Consider the following 18939-nt stretch of genomic DNA (forward strand, 5'->3'; position numbering starts at 1 on the left):
ATACCCCATGTTCTTTGATAACGGGTGACAGTTCTGAAAACAAGATTGAACAGGTCTATTTTAAATAGCATCTCACATAAGATTTTTTCTAAAAGACACTGAACAGAATTTTAAGATGACTTTCAGCAGCAAAAGATATTGATGGTCAGTTGACTTTGCCATCACAGTGAGGAGAGTTTTGGTTCTGGATTCGTCTTTTTTCAGTGCATATTACACATCCAGCATATGTCACATACACCGCAGTGAACTTGTAGTTGTGCCACTGTACAAAAAAGAAATTGAGAGACTCTTTGTACCAGGATGTACAAGGAACAGCCTCACTCCTGCTTGTGTAGTTGGGGCAGTAAATTGTGAACATGTTGATAATGGGATACAGTCCTTACTTTTAGAACTATTCCAAAGAGAGTTAAATGTAGACTACATGGTATTTGGGGTAGTCTGATGAGAGGAGACACAGATCTGAATAGTGAGAGAACAACTTGCTATGAGAAGTGTTTGGAGGGGAAGCAAAAATGGCTGCAGGGTTTTATGTGGTTCCAATCTAGAGGACAMACTCTGAGTGCACCTACAGGACTGAGGCCCTCAGGCAAGAGCGTTGAAAACGCATCTAGCATGTGAACCCTGTTGGGGCCCACAAGTCACCTAGGTCCTCTGTTGCTCAGCAGTCATGACAAAGGCACTTCTGTGAAAGCCTAAAGAAAAACTTAGAGTTTGGAGAATTTTTGTGTCAAAACATCAGTACCTACATACTTCAGTCCTCTCCATAGTTCATATGCATCATCTGAGCTAGCCTTTAGAGAACCTTCATCTGGGGATTCTGTATCTTTTTTGGTATCTAGTCTTTTTGCATGTTTGATTGTAAATACAACAAAGCACTTAAGGTATCAGAAGAGAAACAGAGAAGCCCGTCATGGATTCACTGAACAGGTACCAGTAAAAAGGTCCTCTTTTCACACTGAGCTCCCTGATTAGCGCTCTCTTCTGAGAGGATGGCTCAACCTGCTCCAGAAAAGTGCCCCAACAGCACTTATGCAGCACAGTTTCCACCTGCCCAAAGAAATCTGTGTAACCCAGAAACCAAAAATGTGAAATGTATTAAGAGGAAGGGGGATAAAAGAGAACCTGAACCTTTGACTTAGCACCTGGCTGGGAAAGGAATGGTTTGAAGCCTCAACACCTGCCACTGGGTGTTAATACTATTTACATTAATTAATTATAGATTTAAAAAAGAAAAAGAGAATGAAAGCAATCCAAGAAACAAGAAGTAGAATGTCTCAGCACTTGTATTAATCATCATGATTCAATCACCCATGACCCTGTGAGACTTGAGTTCATGGCAGTACTGGATATTAACCTGCCTTTATTCAAGAGAGCACAGATATACCTCCACCCAGAGAGGCTGGTAGCTGGGTTACTATTCTAGGATGTGGCTGAGCCTGTGGTGAGACACTAGGTATGTCTGGTACTGCTAGGTTATTGGGCAAAAGATGGGTAACACCACAACAGCCAACTTCTCCTTAATTTGAAGAAAAATACACTGATCCCTCAACTATACCTAAATACTTAAGATAAGTCCATGCAAGAAACAATTTCAGTCACATTGTCTGCTTCGTCATTTTTTTCTTGCCTGGCCTTGCATCCCAGTTTCCAGTTATTGGGCTGTTGCGAGTTCCAGTCTAGGTGCCTAACTCCCTCTCCTCCAACCCATTCAGTATACACAGAAGTTTGGCACTTAACTTAACAGTTGACACAAAATTGCACTTGTGAAGGCCTGAGTCTTCAACCTTGGGTCACAGCATTTAATTCCCCTCTGAATACGGTTCCTAATCTGTAAATGCTTACATTTGCCATGTTCCTACTGATTAAAGGACTTTTGGTATAATATAGAGCATCTCTCTCATGAATCCTGAGATTTAAGTCTGGCAAGATCAACATCTATAAACCTGTGTCTCTTATCTTCTCACATATCTCTACAAGGAGCTGTTTTTCCTCCTGACAAGCATTTCAGCTTGAATAACAGGAGAACTCTTGAGTCTTGGTTACAAGTTAACTGTAAAAGTAAACTCTGTAAAGTCCAAGTCCTCATGGCATGCCATTCATAATCATTAACTAAGACCTTATTAGCATGTCTTTTTAATGCAGTTAGCCATATATATATAGCCAGTTTTTTCAGAGGCACAAAAGGTAAATTAGGTAGTGATTTAACTCTCCTGAGCAAAGAAACAGGTTTTTTTGCTGTCTCCTGAGAGAACTAGGCAGTTCAGGAAGTACCAACAATTTCCTCAGGTAAAAGAATAAAAAGTGAGGTTCATCTGTGCAATACTGAGATGCCTGTGCATCAAACTGTCTTACTAAAAATTAAAAAAAAAAAATCAAAAATATGAGAATATGAGTGCTCATCCAAAGTGTGGGGTCCACTTCTCTAAAGGGTGCATTAACTCAAAATAGCTGTAAAGTGACAGCGTGGCCTCTGATATGCACACTCAAAAGGCACTATACTTCATGAACAAACTTCTAGAGCTAAGGGAAAAATTGTCAGAGCACTCACATGAGTGGACCACATAGATGAACTAGCACCTGTAGAAGGAAAAGATGCTTCTCATCTATGCAGTCAGCAGAGTATTTTAAAGATGTTCGTACATTTGATTCCCCCTCAGTCACCCTATCTATTTCCTCAGGAATCCTTAGGAAAGAGAGGTCTGAAGTTGTGAAGGAATGAGAGTGTAGTTCTGGCAGCTCTGCACCCACTTATCTTGAGCTGCAAAAATGAAGATGTGAAGGAGCCATGCTCTATCATGGTGGTCAATGGAAAATAGTCCAAATTCCACTCCCAGCTCACTAGCTATGGCTGAAACTGTGAACAATGGTTCTTCAATAATCTCTTATTCACACCTATACATATATTTCACTTTAGCTATTTATTCCCCAGTTTTCAAAGGTTGAGGAATGAACATGCTGGACATTTTGCAGTTATGAGGCACTGCTGTCAGCCTTAAAACTGTATTATACAGAGTTCTCAAGTAAKGATTTTTTTCATATAGTACTCCCATTGAACTACTTAGCAAACTTGTCCTTTACCCATGAAAGATGATACATGCAGCATTCTGGTTTTGCCTTATCTTCCTGCCTTACCCTTCTTAGTGATACAGGACAGAAATCTTGAGGTCTCCATTCTTTAATGAGGTGCCAGCTCTTTCTCTGGTCATCAGAAGTCCTTGCCACTCACTAACTCAGTACTTTAATGTTCATCTACCCTCTTCTACAGTCTGAGACATGAGGTCACCAAAGCATTATTGCATTTTTCCCACAATTCACAGAGGTCTTTGTGTTTAACCTGTGCATATGCATCAGTGCTGGATATTTGCCATTGTTGCTGAGTCTGTAATCAAAAATTTACACTACAGCATGAGGGGAAAAAGTGCGTCTGCCCAGTCAGGCAGAAGGGATTTCATGTGGAACCATCAATCTAAGGGGGACTGCTGATATGGTGGTGAAGTGTGTGTTCCTCAGTTAGACATTTCCTTACTTGGAAAGGTTGCAGTGACTAGATGTTATTTCTAAGCATCTAAAGCACTAAATCATTTTAAATGAAAATTTTATTTACAGACTTGCGCAAAGAAATCTGATACAGAAGATATCTTGCTCATGCCTGGTAGAAAGCACAAACTTCATTCCATTTAGAGGAACTTGCACGATTTCTGCTACATAGCAAGCTTCAGAAGCAAAACTTATTTTCAAAATACTCAGAGATCTTAGACAATGTTTATTGCAGATTCTCTTTTTTTAACTACAGCATTATTTGTCAAGGGATTAGCAAAAACTCATATAAACTGGACCCAATTACATTTGTTTAGTCTGTAAATCTTCTCAGTAGTTTTAAAACAGTTGAATTGTTTTGTTAAGGAAAAACAATTACCTCTGGGATCTCATCTGGAGGTTTTAACTCAAATGTTTTCAAGGAGCACAAAATTAAATTCTGAACACCAATTCCTATTTAGCTATTATGCTTCTTTGCTTTAGAAAGAGGAATAATCTAATCATCTTGGCTTACTCACATATGTGGACTAATAGCCACAGGAAAAAAAATGCTGATTTATGGTGAATTAGAAACAGTTATTTAATGAGAATTTTGTCATGTTGCCATTCTCAATAGACCTGAAGGACAATGATAAGGCCTAAACAAGCATCTATCCTTTCCTATAGGATACTATGCTAATGAACGTTTCTTCTGAATTTCTAATCCATCTTTTTCCCTGATGCTGTGATCATTTTAAAAATGTATGCCTTGAAACTCATGGTCATAGCAGAAAGATCTTAAAGTATGAAGTTCCATACACTGCAAAGTTGTTAAATGTGAGGAAGCATTAAAGAAAACCGTATATAAAATGAACAGCAACCATGAATAATCAACCAAATTTGCCACCTTCTGCTGTGATTTCACAGTGCTTCTGCCTGTCACTTGCACGTTCTGCTCTCACAGCAGTAGTAGATTAAATTCACAAATGGTTTTACAAACCTACATTCAACATATAGGTGCTAGTAGTATTCTAGTATTCACAATGCCCTCCTAACCCAGTGAGCATCTACATTTCTTGTAGTGACTGTCACCACTCCTGTGACTGAGCAGAATCAAGTAGTTCGGTTTCTGCTTCTGCTTGTGGTGCCTGTGAGGCAAAATTCAGAGCTAATGCTCAGAACATGGAAGAAATAGTGGAGAACAAGATTTTCAAGGACTCTCTCTACCTAAGGAGAGAACAATCTGCAGATGTGGAAGTAGTTCTGCATAAAAAGGGTCTCATGGCACTTGGATGAGTTCCTAGAGATGCTGAGATGTGTCTTACAGCTGGAGCAGGGCCTCTCAAGAGTTGTTTCTAAACAAATGGAAAAAAAGCGTAACTTCCAGAGAGTCTTCTTCTTGCCATCAGTGTCTTAGATTTTTTTTCAGTGAAGCACATCAACTCTTTCAGARGACTCCTACAACTAAATGTGAATAAAATTGGGAAGACAGGGGAAACAAGAAAAGTTTGATGATGTGATTTTGGGGGGGGTGAGAATTTATTTTTGTCGTTTCTGAATGGCCACATTAAGCTGAACTGAATAAGCTATCTCATGCCTTTGAGGTTTATGAAAAGTCTCAGTGTTACTTATTAATGACACCATCCAAAAGAGAATCGGCTCATTGTCTAGATACTCCATTGAGAATATAAGTTTTTAGAGTATTTTAGAAAGTATTTTATTAGCTTTATTTGTAGAAACTTGTAAAAGTGAGTTTGAGTTTATGATGTTTCTCTATGTTTTTATGATTATACACTATTTCCAGGTGTTCTTCCTCCTACCTTTTGTGTCAGGTAGAAGGAGTGCCTTGTCTTTAAGGACCGTCAATAACTGAAGTAAAGTAAGTCTATCAGAAGAAAGCAGAACAATCAAAGCTSTTCACACAGAAGATCTCACATTTCTCCTAGATGAGATTAACAGTGTAATGAACCAGATGATAGACTTGAGGCTGCTTAAGACACTTTTTGTGTCTTTGCAGCAGAAAAGAGAGGCCTGGAGCCCTGCAAACAGATTGACCTAAAGTTTTTGCCACAGGATTTCAGTGTGGACTTCCATTATTTTCCACCATGTTTTACCCCTTTCATGCTTTTCTTGTGAATCAAGCATAGGCCAGTCTGAAATCTCTCAGCAGAACCAGAATGTTCTTTGTTCTTTGCCATGAAATCCCAAGAAGAGGAAGAGGAAGGTCAACTTTGAGAGAGCTCGGGGACCATGCAGACAAAAGCTAGATGCTGAGAAAGTTTGCACTAATTTCAGTGTTTGAACTGCGGAGTCCTGCAGCTCACAAGGCAAATTATGTGGACCTTAAGACTGCAGCTAGAAAACCACATAGTGTTCCCAGGCTATGTCTGAACCCAGGACAGTGAGTACCTATGGGTGACCTCATCTAGGGGGGTTATAATTATTAGAGATCATATTTTTGCTAAAATATTATTATGCTATAAAAGCACTAAATGCTCATAAACTAAATAGAAACTTGCTTATGAGAATATCACTTTCAGTCCAAACCTGATAAGCCACCTTATTTCCCTGACCTGAACAAAAAAATACAAAATAGTTGTAACCAATGTATCAACAGCTTTCRATCAAACTGCACTGGTTCCAGGGGCCTGCAAATGCTCTTGGGGACTGATCTGTCTGTTTCCTTATTCAGTTTAACTTGTGGGCAATTTCAGATAAACAGGGTTTTCGTGGTCTGTTCTCTGCCAGAAACTGGAGATTCAGAATCTGCTTTTTTCTTCTTCTTCCTCTATGAAAGTAGTAGAGTTTCACAGAATCATAAAGCCATTGGTAGGGAGGGACCTCTAGAAGTCTCTACCACATCCCACTCAAACAGGACTGTACCTACCACTAGATCAGGTCAGGCATTACTTTGTCTACCTGAGTCTTGAAAACCTCTGAGAATGGTGAGTCTACGACCTCTTTGCATGACCTGTTATRGTTCTGCACTAYGCTCCAGATGAAAAAGCTTTTTCTGATATCCGGTAAGCCCTTCCCAGGCTGCAGCTTGTGGCTATTGTCCCTTAGCACTGCCATGGAGAGTTGGTGCCATCATTTTGTAGCTGACCTTTAAATAGCTGTAGGATGCTATTAAATTTTTCACCCACTGGTCTCACTAGTCTCACAGCAGTCCTGTCTTTTCCCAGTAATTATTTTCTTAGAGGAGAGAGGCAGCTTCAGAATGGGAGACTGCCTTCTGCATTGCTCTTTTATATAGATCTTCCTTGTATACCTCAGTTCTTCATGGAAGGAGTTATGTAGAAACTGGCAATCCCATTTGYACTTCTTGCTGTAGTATTTAAGCAAATGGTGCTCTGATCTGTGAAGATGCTGCTGCCACGTAACCCAGGAGACCCACTTASGGATCAGAATCTGACTCTTCTGCTTTCCAAAACATCCTTCTGAACATTTTAGAAACATCTGATCCAGAAGATTCCCTAACAAGATAGCAAGAACTGAAATGAGTATGTTTAGCTGTTACTATGTTACATTAGTGTGTTAGCAGGTAGTAAAAATGTAGGATAATTAATCAAATCGTGGTTCATTACTTGGCAATAATATGATTGTTGTACAGAGTCTGGTGAATACTGAACACGAGAGATGTGTTTACAAGTGTTTGCTTAGTGGAAATAAGAATTTAAATTAGTAAGTGCTTTTCCAACATAAACAGACAAGTCATTGCTCATTTGATGTTATGACTCTAAACTTTTTTGAATTATTATTCTAAATTAAAGTATTTGACTGTTTCATGAATGTCTGATAACTTAACATTCCATGTTTACCCTCCCCTAACCAATCTAATGAAATTCCAGAATGTTTTTTACTTTTTTGTCTGCTGAGTTATCACTCATACATGATAGTTGGCATCACTTGCTTGAATGCTTTAGGACTAAATAAAGGAAAAAATATCCTTAAAAAAAGTACTGTTGACAATATAAAGTTCTCCTTCAAAGCCATATCATAAGTTGGTGGGCCCTACACAYCATGGGTTTGTGGGCCCTACACGGCCTGTCTTTAGAGCAAATTTTCTTTATTATTTTCATGTGTTCAAAACTGAGACTCAGGTATCTGTTCTGATTGGTTCTAGTATATGTTTTGGACAAGATGTCTTTGACCCTGACTCTTTCCTGGGTCTGTATACCAGCTGAGATCAAGCAACTTCAACTGAACGCTCTTGCAATTTCAGAGCTTCACCTTCTAGTTTGTAGTTGTAATTGGTGGGGTTTTTAACAACTTTTTCTACCAACACATTTTTTTTTTTCTTTAATGGCAATGCTAGAAATAGTACGTCTTTTTCAGTTGTGATTGGTTTTAGTTAAGAGTCCATAATTACACCTCTGTGAAGTGTTAACTTGAAGGTCTGCTTTGAATTGTCACCTCACAACTTTTTGGTGTTTATCATCGCTGAATATCAGAACAGACTCCTTCTTTGTCAGTTGCTTGACATTTTTTCTAACTGTTGTGACAGAAGCATTAAATTACATTAAATGCRATATTACATTAAATACAATAAATTATCAGTTTCAAACATCACACGGAATAAATTTCCCCATGGATTTACCTATCATTTTCTTGAATTGAAGATATCCTTTGTATTCTCCTGGCATCTACCTTTTAAAAAAAAATACTTGAGTACAGGCTGTTTTTTAAACCACTGAACTTACATTTATCCATCAGAGACTGTCTCCATAGTTTTGGAGTTTCCTATAACTACTACTCCAGAATTTATACCCGTATCACAATACATAAACTCTAATGCCCACAATAATTAGTAATATTTCTTGCATGTTTCTGCGAAACAATTCAGATGAAGAGAATAAATTAAAGGGTACATTGGTAAATGATATGTTAAAAGCACATAGATCTTGCTGCCAAAACTTAGGTGATGCAAGAAATATGATAAAAAAAACGTAACTGCTATTTCTTCTGCCCCAATTTCCAGTAGTATGGCAAAGAAACTGTTCTTTTTCATGCTTACTACACTTCTGCTTAAGGAATTAATGGTTCCAACTTTTTCAGAATTGCTAAAAAACTAACTCTAGGTTCTAAATGCTGCAGGTTAACACTAGACATAATAGAAAAATAGTGAAGCTGCTGTCTACCTGAATTCCTTTTTAATCCTTTGTCTAAGAAAAACAGGAACAGTTCTGGAAAAGTGTGACTGTGAAAACAGTTGAATGATGTCAACATTATTTCATCTGATTATGACACCTTTTTCCCCAGTGATATGAACATTGCTTTGAGATTGATATTCTACAGTATTTATTCTCTTCATCAGACCCTGTGTCTTAGATGTGTTTAGACATACTGAAGGAAATGCATTTCCTGAAGCAATTGCAATAAATTTGTGAATCTGTGCCAGTCTGTTAGATTGAGATGTACCCATTTAAGCTGTTTAGGTTTGAGATCAAACACAGAAAGGAGAAAAATGGGAAGGGTAATGTTTGTGTTGGTTTAAAACAAGTTTTATTTCTAGGTTTTCAAGCCCTTTTTGTTTTTACCCTGTGTTTGTTTAAATCAATTTTAAAAGAGAAATGACACTTCAAAACGGTCAGAACACCTTTTATAGAGGTGAAAAATTAAATCAACTTCTTTTAAAATTACCAAATGATATTCCTTTGAGTAGTTGCATTCTAAAATTCAAACAAAACCATGACTAATATCATACCCCAAGCTGCATTTTTGGATGTTTTACCAGACCTAGAAATAGCAACATTTGCTGTGCGACAGAGGTTGTTTGAAAAAATATTTATGTAGTAGCAAAATAAAGATCAAGCRGGTTGGATAGTCTCTGTTCTTCAGCATCTGCACTAAAATACCTGCAAATGTGCCCCACATTTGCTAAGACAACATACAAAAACAAGCTAATGGGTACTTCAGCAACCAGTGAAAACAGGCAATTAGTTTCCTCTTTGAAAATTAAGGAAGTAATGCTTTTCTTATATTTATGGTTTTAATATTAATGTGATCTTTAAATTAAGACTTCAGAAATGGCTTTTTCCTGTACGAGCTAACATTCTTCCTTGTCTTCTCTTTCTCTTGCAGGGTTTTTTCGTAGCAATTTTATATTGCTTTTCTAACGGAGAGGTAAGAGACTCAATGAGAAAAGTTTTTAGTTGATTAGTGAAATATATTAGTGACACCAAACACGATGAAAATGCCAGCTAGCACTGGTTATTTGAGAGCATACCTGCATTCTTTTAAAGTGATGCAATTGTTGTTTTGTACAAAGAGCTCAGCAAGACCCATCTCTTGCAGGTCTGGATTCAAATGCAAATTATTTCCACTGAAGCCCAAATTACTGCATGGCATTGTGGATGCCTTGGATATCCTAGGGTGTGTAAACACCCATATAGGCTTATGCTCAGCCACCTAAATACCACTTTTTTATCAGATGGAATCCCAGACTTCATGCCTGGCCTGGATAAACTTTTGTTTTGCTTACCTCTAAAGTCCCTGTGAAGCTGCCAAATTTGGGGTACTTTAATATCTTAGAAAGCAACAACTTGAAAAATTAATTTCCTGCATATACTGCTCAGGGCATCCCAAAATTTGATGTGAGGGGATTCCTTTGCTGGAGGTTGTTTCCTGCTAAGGCTCAAGGTTCAACCAGGGGTTCAATTTCTCAGTATTTAAGCAGATCGTTCGTGGCTGTTATGCAAGGAAACAACAGCAGAGAAATCAAAGAATAGTTCAGGAAGGAAGGGACCTCAGGAAGCTCAACCTTCTGCTCAAAGTACGGTGAAGACCGAATTTCGACACAGTCCAAGAACAGAGATTTCATCACCTCTCTGGTTCCCTGCTCCAATGCTTCACCATTTTCATGAGGAAACATGGTTTCCATATATCCAGTTAGAGCTTCCCATATTTTAATTTATGATCCCTTGTCTCTTGTGTTTCTACCACACACCTCTGGAGAGAGCCTGGCTCCATCTACTCCATTACCCCTTGCAGGTAATAGACGGCTGCTTTTAAGCTCCTTCTGAAACCTTGTCTTCCCCAGGCTGAACAAGCCCTCTTCTTTCAGCGTCTCCTCAAAGGGCATGTGCTCCAGCCGTAACCTCCACTGAACTTACTCAAGTTTATCAAAATAATTATTGTGCTAGGGGCCCAAAACTAGATGCAGTATTCAGGTGTGGTCTAACAGTTGCTGAGTAAAGGAGAATAATGATTTCCCTTGATCTACTGGCTCTGCTGTGTTAATACAGCTCAGTGCACTATAAGCCTTCATCACTGTCACAACTGCAGGCAATCTCTGCATTATCGCACTGACCTGCCACAGACCCATCTGAAGAAATGAGTTTGTTTTGTGAGATTCATCTCATTTAATGTTGAACATCTAATAGTTTTCTAAGTTAAAGCCTGTTGTCTATACTCCCCTTATGCTCAGTGGGAAGAAAAGGGCACTTCCAGAGGGTGGTACATCAATCTAGATCTACCCACTGCTTCTATAGGTAGGATTGTTGTTTTAATTACTTTGGTGTAACTTCCTCAGAGTAATTGTTTTGCCTTCAGCAATAGTAGGTCTGTGATACTCTTCTAGACTGACATCTGAAGGCTAGGAGAGATAACCCAAAGTACCTCAGATAGCACTATGTGTCTGACAATGCAGTTGACAACGCAGCTGTCCATCTTAAGGTTATTTAGACTACTCTCTCATCTCCAGAGACAGTTCAGAAAAAAAAATCTGGTGCAGCTCTAAAAAATCAGTACTTAAGGACACAAAAGGAAGAATTATGAATCTTTTCTGGGTAGATTAATACAGCTGATCACCCTTCTGCCACTTCAAGATAGGTACCAATACCTGACGTTGCCTGTTGGAAGCTAATTTAACTCTTTTTACGCTGTTCTTCAGGCAAGTCTGTGACTGCAGTTAGACATCTTCTATGTGCAGATAAAGGAGACTTAATGGGATCAGAAAGCATACATGACAGAGAACAATAAAGAAATAAAATATAAGAAATATTAAATCAAAGGTAACATCAGTGATTTTCTTCCATTCATTTGGAAAAATTGCAGAAGGGGTCAATGAAAGGTAATTTCTACCTTCATATTTGGAAGATAGAAATCCTAGCCAGGTCCTGAGTATTTCAGTGTCATACTTCACCCAGTGAAGGTATTTATTAAGTGTTCATTAACTTGTTTGGAAAATATTTATAAATAAGACCTATTTTTATTCAAATTATTCTTAGAAACAGTTATGGAATTCTTGTTTGTACTTACAAAAACTGAGAATGCAGCCTGACCTAAAAAAAAAAAAAATCAGAGCTGTTCAAATTAATGAGAATCATGGAGCACGGAGCATGGAGTACAGTTGCTAAACGGACCATTGAGGGACAGGTGGAAGCATGCTCAGCACAGATGTATTCTTTGATTTAACAATCAAATTCTTAAAACATGAGCTTGTGCAATTTCAGACTTTACACAAATGTTGCAAACAGGTTTTTGAACAAGTGCAAAACTACCAATTTTTGACTGATCCCATTTTCAGAAACTGCAGAAGTTTTGGCTCAACATCTTTAAAAAAGGAAAGGTGTTCCTTGAGACAGAGCCAGCTGCATGGAAAACTTCACTGCAAACACTTGAATATAGCAGTGTTAACAGCAACTGAGAATTGGCATTTGAAATTGAAATTCAAAAAAACCAAAACTGAAATATTGGAAATTAAACATAATATTTGTATCACAGACTAGAGAAGTGCAAAATCACCCTTGGAAACTAGAAACTACCAGGGCAAACTCTACTTAGACCCCTCTCATACATTTATTTTAAAGTTAGTCAAAGATAGATAGTTACATAGACTGACAGATAGATAGATAGTGCATACCTGTATTTATAGTTACATTATGAAATTCTTTTCCCAATAGCTTCCCACTTCTCCTCTATCTAAGAACTCGAGTGAAAAAACATAATAATAATAATTCTTTAATGCATGTGCTGTGTAAATTCACTAGTTTTCCAATAAACAGAACTTCTGTTACATACAGAAGCCACCCTGTTCCCTGCAGCAAGGTTTAGCCCCTGTCTGTGCACATTCACAGTGCAGATCTTCACTACTTGCAATGARCAGACACTGACTGGATATCAGTAGTATTCGACACCCTGGCACAACCAGTTGACAAAATACASAGTATACACGTACAGAAATACTTCACTAACAAATACACGAATTTGGACCTCTTCTCCTTAAAGACACCGGGGAAACAAATGAGATGGGCTCCGTATTAGAGGCAGGGCATAAGCTCCTAATATTTAACAAAGACACCTAAGGCAATTTTTAAACTACTTAAATAAAACAGGGAACTGGCAACTGCCTGCAGTACAGGAGCAATTCTCTAACATTTATGAACGACAGAGAATTATTAGTATCTCTCATCAGCAGTTAAAAGTTGCTCTTTTGGCCTTTTAGCTCCTTGTTCCACTGAGCTTTCTCAGGCCAAAGGGAATATTGCTCCTGTTTAAAGCAAGGGCACGTCCTGTTCCTCTGTGCTGGCTCCGGAGCCTGCCCTCCGTCTGCAGTGCCGACCCTGGGGTCAGGCACTTAGCAGGCTACTCGGTGCTGCAGATTTCAGGCAGGCTGCCAAATAAAAAGCTTTAACAAAACAAACCAGATATCCAAGCATAACACAGGCAAAGCAGAATGGCCCTCACTTCCCCAGCCCTTAGGCTTTCCTCCTCCTCACTTCATCAGGCTATAAACATTGAAGTTCATGAAGAACTTGAGCTCTTCCAAAACCTCAACATTATGATCTCAGTATATAAAATTACAGAGATTAAGGGGCTACAAACAACTTTACTACCTTATAGTGAAGAGCGGGGGACTATGGGACCAGCTTCCTAGGGCTGACTTGGCAAACCAGCCTTCTTTTTCTATGCTACAAGGACATCAGCAGTTGTGACATGCACCACAAGGGTCAGGAAGCTCAGCACCTCCACAATCCTACTCATTTTATAACCAGCATTTGGATAAACAGACTGAAGGGTGGTCAGCTGAGCTGGCTGAATGACCATGACAATGACTGTTTCTTTGTTCTCACAGGTGAAAGCAGAACTCAAAAAGCAATGGTCCCGCTTCCTGCTGGCAGATCCCTTTGGCTGTAAGCTCTGCTTTCTTGGAGAAAACATCAAATATCTTAGGAAATGTTCGCAGAAACAAAAAACCCAGCACCTTGGCAGCAACACCTTGTGCCAGAAAGTAATTGAGCCCTGGTGTGTGCAGGTCCAGCAGGTGTTGGTGAAGAACGGGAAAGATATCTGCCCAGGGTTAGGCTGTGCTCTGCCATCTTGTCCACGAGCAAGCATATCAGACAGCAGCGAAGAAGTCACTAGCGGAGAGACAACTGAGGAAGTCTTTGAAGAAAGTGAATGTTCCTAACCTGTGATGGCCAAGAGGAGAGAGGTTTGCTGAGTTGAAGAATCCTTTGTGTTGACMAGTCTAGAAGATAGCTGATGCTGAAGAGCATGTGCGCAGTGAGGCAGGATGTGATCTGGACATGAATAGGACTCTGGATACACACATTTTTTTCCCAGTAGCTTCGTCCACACATGTCCACCATTCTATTCATATAGTAAAGTTGTGTATTTGTCTATTTTGCAGCTTTATTTCACAAATAAAGATATGAGACTAAAAGACTTCTATTTCTTGTCAGATTGTGTTAAGAATTTAATCTATTTAATCCATACCGGATGGATATTTAAATAAAATATTACTAAAATTTGAATAGTTGATTAATTTTAAAATATATCTGAAGCTTTTAAAGGTCTTTTATGAGAATGCATGCGTTGCTTACATAACATTTTACTCCATCACTCCATTTACTTCTTCATATCCCTTTAGCAACACTAGACGCTATCTGCTGACAGTGTCTTCTCCAATTTAAAAAGGACTGAGTTCCTCTGGAGATATTTTTCAAGATATTAAAAGGCTTTAAGTGCCTTTTATTTGACTGCTAGAAATGCAAAAATTGTAAGAATTTTATTAATTCTCAGTAAAATAGTTTACTTTTTAGTTGCATGTTAAAATATTTCTAGTGGTAAAGAAAATAGTTCTCAGTTCTGTGAGCAGCAGTCCCTGGTGAGCTATGTTTTCTCCCCTCTATTATATGTATAATCTTCTGACCTCTTTCAGTTTATAAAAATCAATGTTTTCATATAAGCAGAACCAGGAGGCCTGGTGAAAACAATCATCACATAAATCCATTCAGAAGGCATGTTTGTAAGTAGATAAACCATCAACTTTCACCACCAAAATATAGCATTATTTATTGTATCACTAAAGTACAGAAGTTGTTAAATCTGGATTACCACACACACGATGTATCTTTACAACAGTATTACAGACTCTTCAGATCTAAATAAAATATCAAACTGTCTAGAAGACAGCAACATATTCAACAATTCAAATGTGTTAAGAGAGTCAGCTATTTTCCCCCTAGGGAGGAGAAGGTATGCAGTTAGGTACCTTCCTGGGATCCACCTCCAGTCCTTCGTGGAGTCCCAGGTCTGCTGGAGGCACATTGAAGCCAGAGGAGCTCRTAAGAGGAGCTGCAGCACATCCCTGGGCCAGAAGCCAGAAGCCAGACCACTTCCAGGGTTTCTACGAGATCACGGACTAGAGAGACAAAAAAAAGTTGGGACTTACCATAGAAGAAAGGACAAGAAATATGTTCTTGCTCTGATGAAACAAAGTGGTAAAGGAGACAGATTGACCTATAGTGATTCTTCTTTATGAGTAACATTTTCTGTAAATTACTTATTCAATTTGCACACAGATTAATTGTCAGGCAACATAAACTTTGTCTATAATGTTACCATGGATTTTTCTCTTTATCAATCAGTTGGTTACCATTACTCTACAAATGTCCACCACTTTCACCTTATCAGGAAGACTGAAGGGATCTAAAGTGATCTTAATGGTAGTGGCCAGGCTCTTGTGGTCTTGGCAGTTTGGGGTCTGCTGAGGCAGCTCATTAAGTTAAGCAAGATGGTATAATCATGCTCTAGGCATCAGAGACCATGCATGCTAAAGCCTGAGTCACAAAGTTTGAAAGGGGTCTTTCCGAAGGATTTTGTTTTCCATCAGAACTTGCAAGACCAAAAGTTGAATCTCAAGCCCAAAATAGCTTGTGGGATTCATCTGATCTATCCTATTAGATGTAGCATGATGACTGGTCTGATTTATATGAATAAGATTTATTTAATCTAAATATTCTGTTGTGAGGCATGCTATCAATTTTTATGCTTTCCTACACATAAAACACAATCATCTTCCAGACAGAAAAGCTCCTTTAATGCTCTGAGATGTCAACTACATACTAATTATAAATGTTCTTCATTTAAATATATTTCTTGTATTAAGAAATATATGTGTCTCAAGGGCTCAGATAGTGAACCCTCTAGCTTATCTTGGTAAGGAGAGCCCTCTGTCAGCTGTGCCTGGGAATTGATAATACTGTTTTGTACTTTTTACAATACTAAATAATTTGAGATATGCCCATTCTAGCATGCTTGATGTATTCACTTCCTGAAGCACCAAACAGGAGTGAAATGAAGAAGTTTCCCATGTGCCACCTCATTATATCTTATGAAAAAGCTAAGATATTGGCAGGGTTGAATGCCTGGGAAAGACAACAGCACTAATAATGTGCTTTATTCCAGTACAAACATGAGTTAATATAAAAACCACATATTACTAAAGGGAGAAAATACAACTTTATTAACATAGATAAACAAAGTATCATATGATAGCTTGTTCTTAAACTACAGTTATAACAGGATTATTAGTCCTCTTTCCTCCAGGATGTTGAGACTGGGATGGGATAATAAGGTCCATCTTAGCTGCTGACCAAGCTCTGACATGGTTGCAAAATGGTCTCCCTACACTTCCAGGCTCAAGCACAGCAGATCACAAACCTGCACCTCTGGGTCCATGTAGACAAAATAGTTCCCAGCTTTCCAAATAACTGTCCCTGAAACCAGAGCTAGAGGGAGTGAAGCCCTACCAGCAAAATGTGCCTTCCTTGGCAGTCTTTATTTCTGTRAGTGCTCAGTACTAACTGGAGATTTTAAGACAATCCTGGGTGTGGGGGACAGCAGCAGGACAGAGAAATGCCAAACTATGACATGCATCCTCAGGCGCTTGAAGGTCACAACTGTCTGGGCATAATCTCCCTCCCAACCCTAGCTGATGTCAGCTCCTTCATCTGCATGGTGGAGGCAGATGAAGCTACTTTCAGCTTGACTGCATCTGTGTTTCGCAGCCTGCTGTCTCTTGGTCCACTTCTCAGCACTTCTGCAGACACTGCCAAGCTGCAAGTCCTGGGCTGTTTCACAGAATCACAGAACCACAGAATGGTTGAGGTTGGAAGGGACCTCGGGAGATCATCTAGTCCAACCCCCCCTGCTCAAGCAGGGTCACCTAGAGCACACTGCCCAGGATTGTGTCCAGACAGCTTTTGAATATCTCCAAGGAAGGACACTCCACAACCTCTCTGGGCAACCTGTTCCAGTGCTCCGTCACCCTCACAGTAAAGAAATTTCTCCTCATGTTCAGATGGAACTTCCTGTGTTTCAGTTTGTGCCCATTGCCTCTCATCCTATTGCTGGGCACCACTGAGAAGAGTCTGGCCCCATGCTCTTTACACCCTCCCTTTAGATATCTGTATACATTGATAAGATCCCCTCTCAGTCTTCTCTTCTCSAGGCTAAACAGGCCCAGCTTTTGCAGCCTTTCCTCATAAGAGAGATGCTCCAGTCCCCTAATCATCTTTGTAGCCCTCTGCTGGACTTACTCCAGTAGTGCCATGTCTCTCTTGTATTGGGGAGCCCAAAATTGGACACGGGACTCCAGATGTGGCCTCACCAGGGCTGAGTAGAGGGGAAGGCTTACCTCCCTTGACCTGTTGGCAATACTCTTCCTGATGCACCCCAAGATACCATTGGCCTTCTTGGCCACAAGGGCACATTGCTGGCTCATGGTCAACTTGTTGTCCACCAGCACTCCCAGGTCCTTCTCCRCAGMGCTGCTTTTCAGCAGGTCAACCCCCAACCTGTACTGGTGCAGGGGGGTTATTCCTCCGTAGGTGCAGGACTGTGGACTTCCCTTTGTTGAACTTCATGAGGTTCCTCTCTGTCCACCTCTCCAGCCTGTCCAGGTCTCTCTGAATGGCAGCACAGCCCTCTGGTGTATCGGCCACTCCTCCCAGTTTGGTATCATCAGCAAACTTGCTGAGGGTGCACTCTGTCCCTTCATCCAGGTCATTAATGAATAAGTTGAACAATACTAGACACAGTACTGACCCCTGGGGTCCACTCCTAGCTATAGGCCTCCAACTAGACTGCGCTGCTGATCACAACCCTCTGAGCTCTGCCATTCAGCCAGTTCTCAAGCCGCCTCACTGTCCACTCATTTAGCATGAGCTTCCTGAGCTTGCTTATGAGGATGTTATGGGAGACAGTGTCGAAAGCCTTACCGAAGTCAAGCTAGACAACATCTACTGCTCTCCCCTCATCTACCCAGCCAGTCATTCCATCACAGAAGGCTATCAGGTTTCTTAAGCATGATTTCCCCTCAGTGAATCCATGCTAACTACTCCTGATCACCTTCTTATCCTTCACATGCATGGAGGTGGCACCCAGGATGAGCTGTTCCATCACCTTTCCAGGGATGGAGGTGAGGTGACTGGCCTGTAGTTCCCTGGGTCCTCCTTCTTGCCCTTTTGCAAGACTGGAATGACGTTGACTTTCTTCCAGTTGTCAGGCACCTCTCCTGTTTGCCATGACCTTTCAAAGATGATCGAGAGTGGCCTAGCAATGACGTCCTCCAGCTCCCTCAACACTCATGGGTTCATCCCACGAGGGCACATGGACTTGTAGATGTCAAGTTTGCTTAAATGATCCCTAATCTGATCTTCTTCCAGCAAGGGAAAAATCTCCCTTTCTCCAGACTTTCTCTGTGGTCTCTAGGGTCCGGGATTCCTGAGGGCTAGTCTCACCAATAAAGACTGAAGCAAAGAAGGCATTCAGTTTCTCTGCCTTCTCTGTATCCTTTGTCACTAGGGCTCCTGCCCCATTCAGCAACAAGCCCATGTTTTCCCTAGTCTTCCTTTTGCTACTGATGTATTTGAAGAAGCCCTTCTTGCTGTCCTTGACATCCCTTGGCAGATTAAACTCCAAATGGGCCTTGAACTTCCTAGTCCCATCCTTGCGTACTTGGATGATGTCCCTATATTCTTCCCAAGTGGCCTGTCCCTGCTTCCACYTTCTGTACRCTTCCTTCTTCTGTCTGAGTTTTGCCAGGAGCTCCTTGTTCATCTGTGCAGGTCTGCTGCCTGCTTTGCTTGACTTCTTGCTCATTGGGATGCATCATTCTTGAGCTTGGAGGAG

The 18939-nt window shown here is 40.0% G+C and overlaps 1 protein-coding gene across 1 annotated transcript in view; it reads left to right on the forward strand.

Moving 5' to 3' along the window:
• GLP2R (glucagon like peptide 2 receptor) overlaps positions 1–13930 on the forward strand; it is a 47691-nt gene extending 33761 nt beyond the window's left edge. Inside the window, exons 12-13 of the mRNA XM_026068541.1 lie at positions 9601–9642; positions 13595–13930. Coding sequence (XP_025924326.1) covers positions 9601–9642; positions 13595–13930 — 378 coding nt within the window. The remainder of the gene's footprint in view (positions 1–9600; positions 9643–13594) is intronic.
• Positions 13931–18939: the final 5009 nt, after the last annotated feature.

This window comes from Apteryx rowi, unplaced genomic scaffold (assembly GCF_003343035.1).
Source record: "Apteryx rowi isolate R43461 unplaced genomic scaffold, aptRow1 scaffold_275, whole genome shotgun sequence".
NCBI classification, from domain to species: domain Eukaryota; kingdom Metazoa; phylum Chordata; class Aves; order Apterygiformes; family Apterygidae; genus Apteryx; species Apteryx rowi.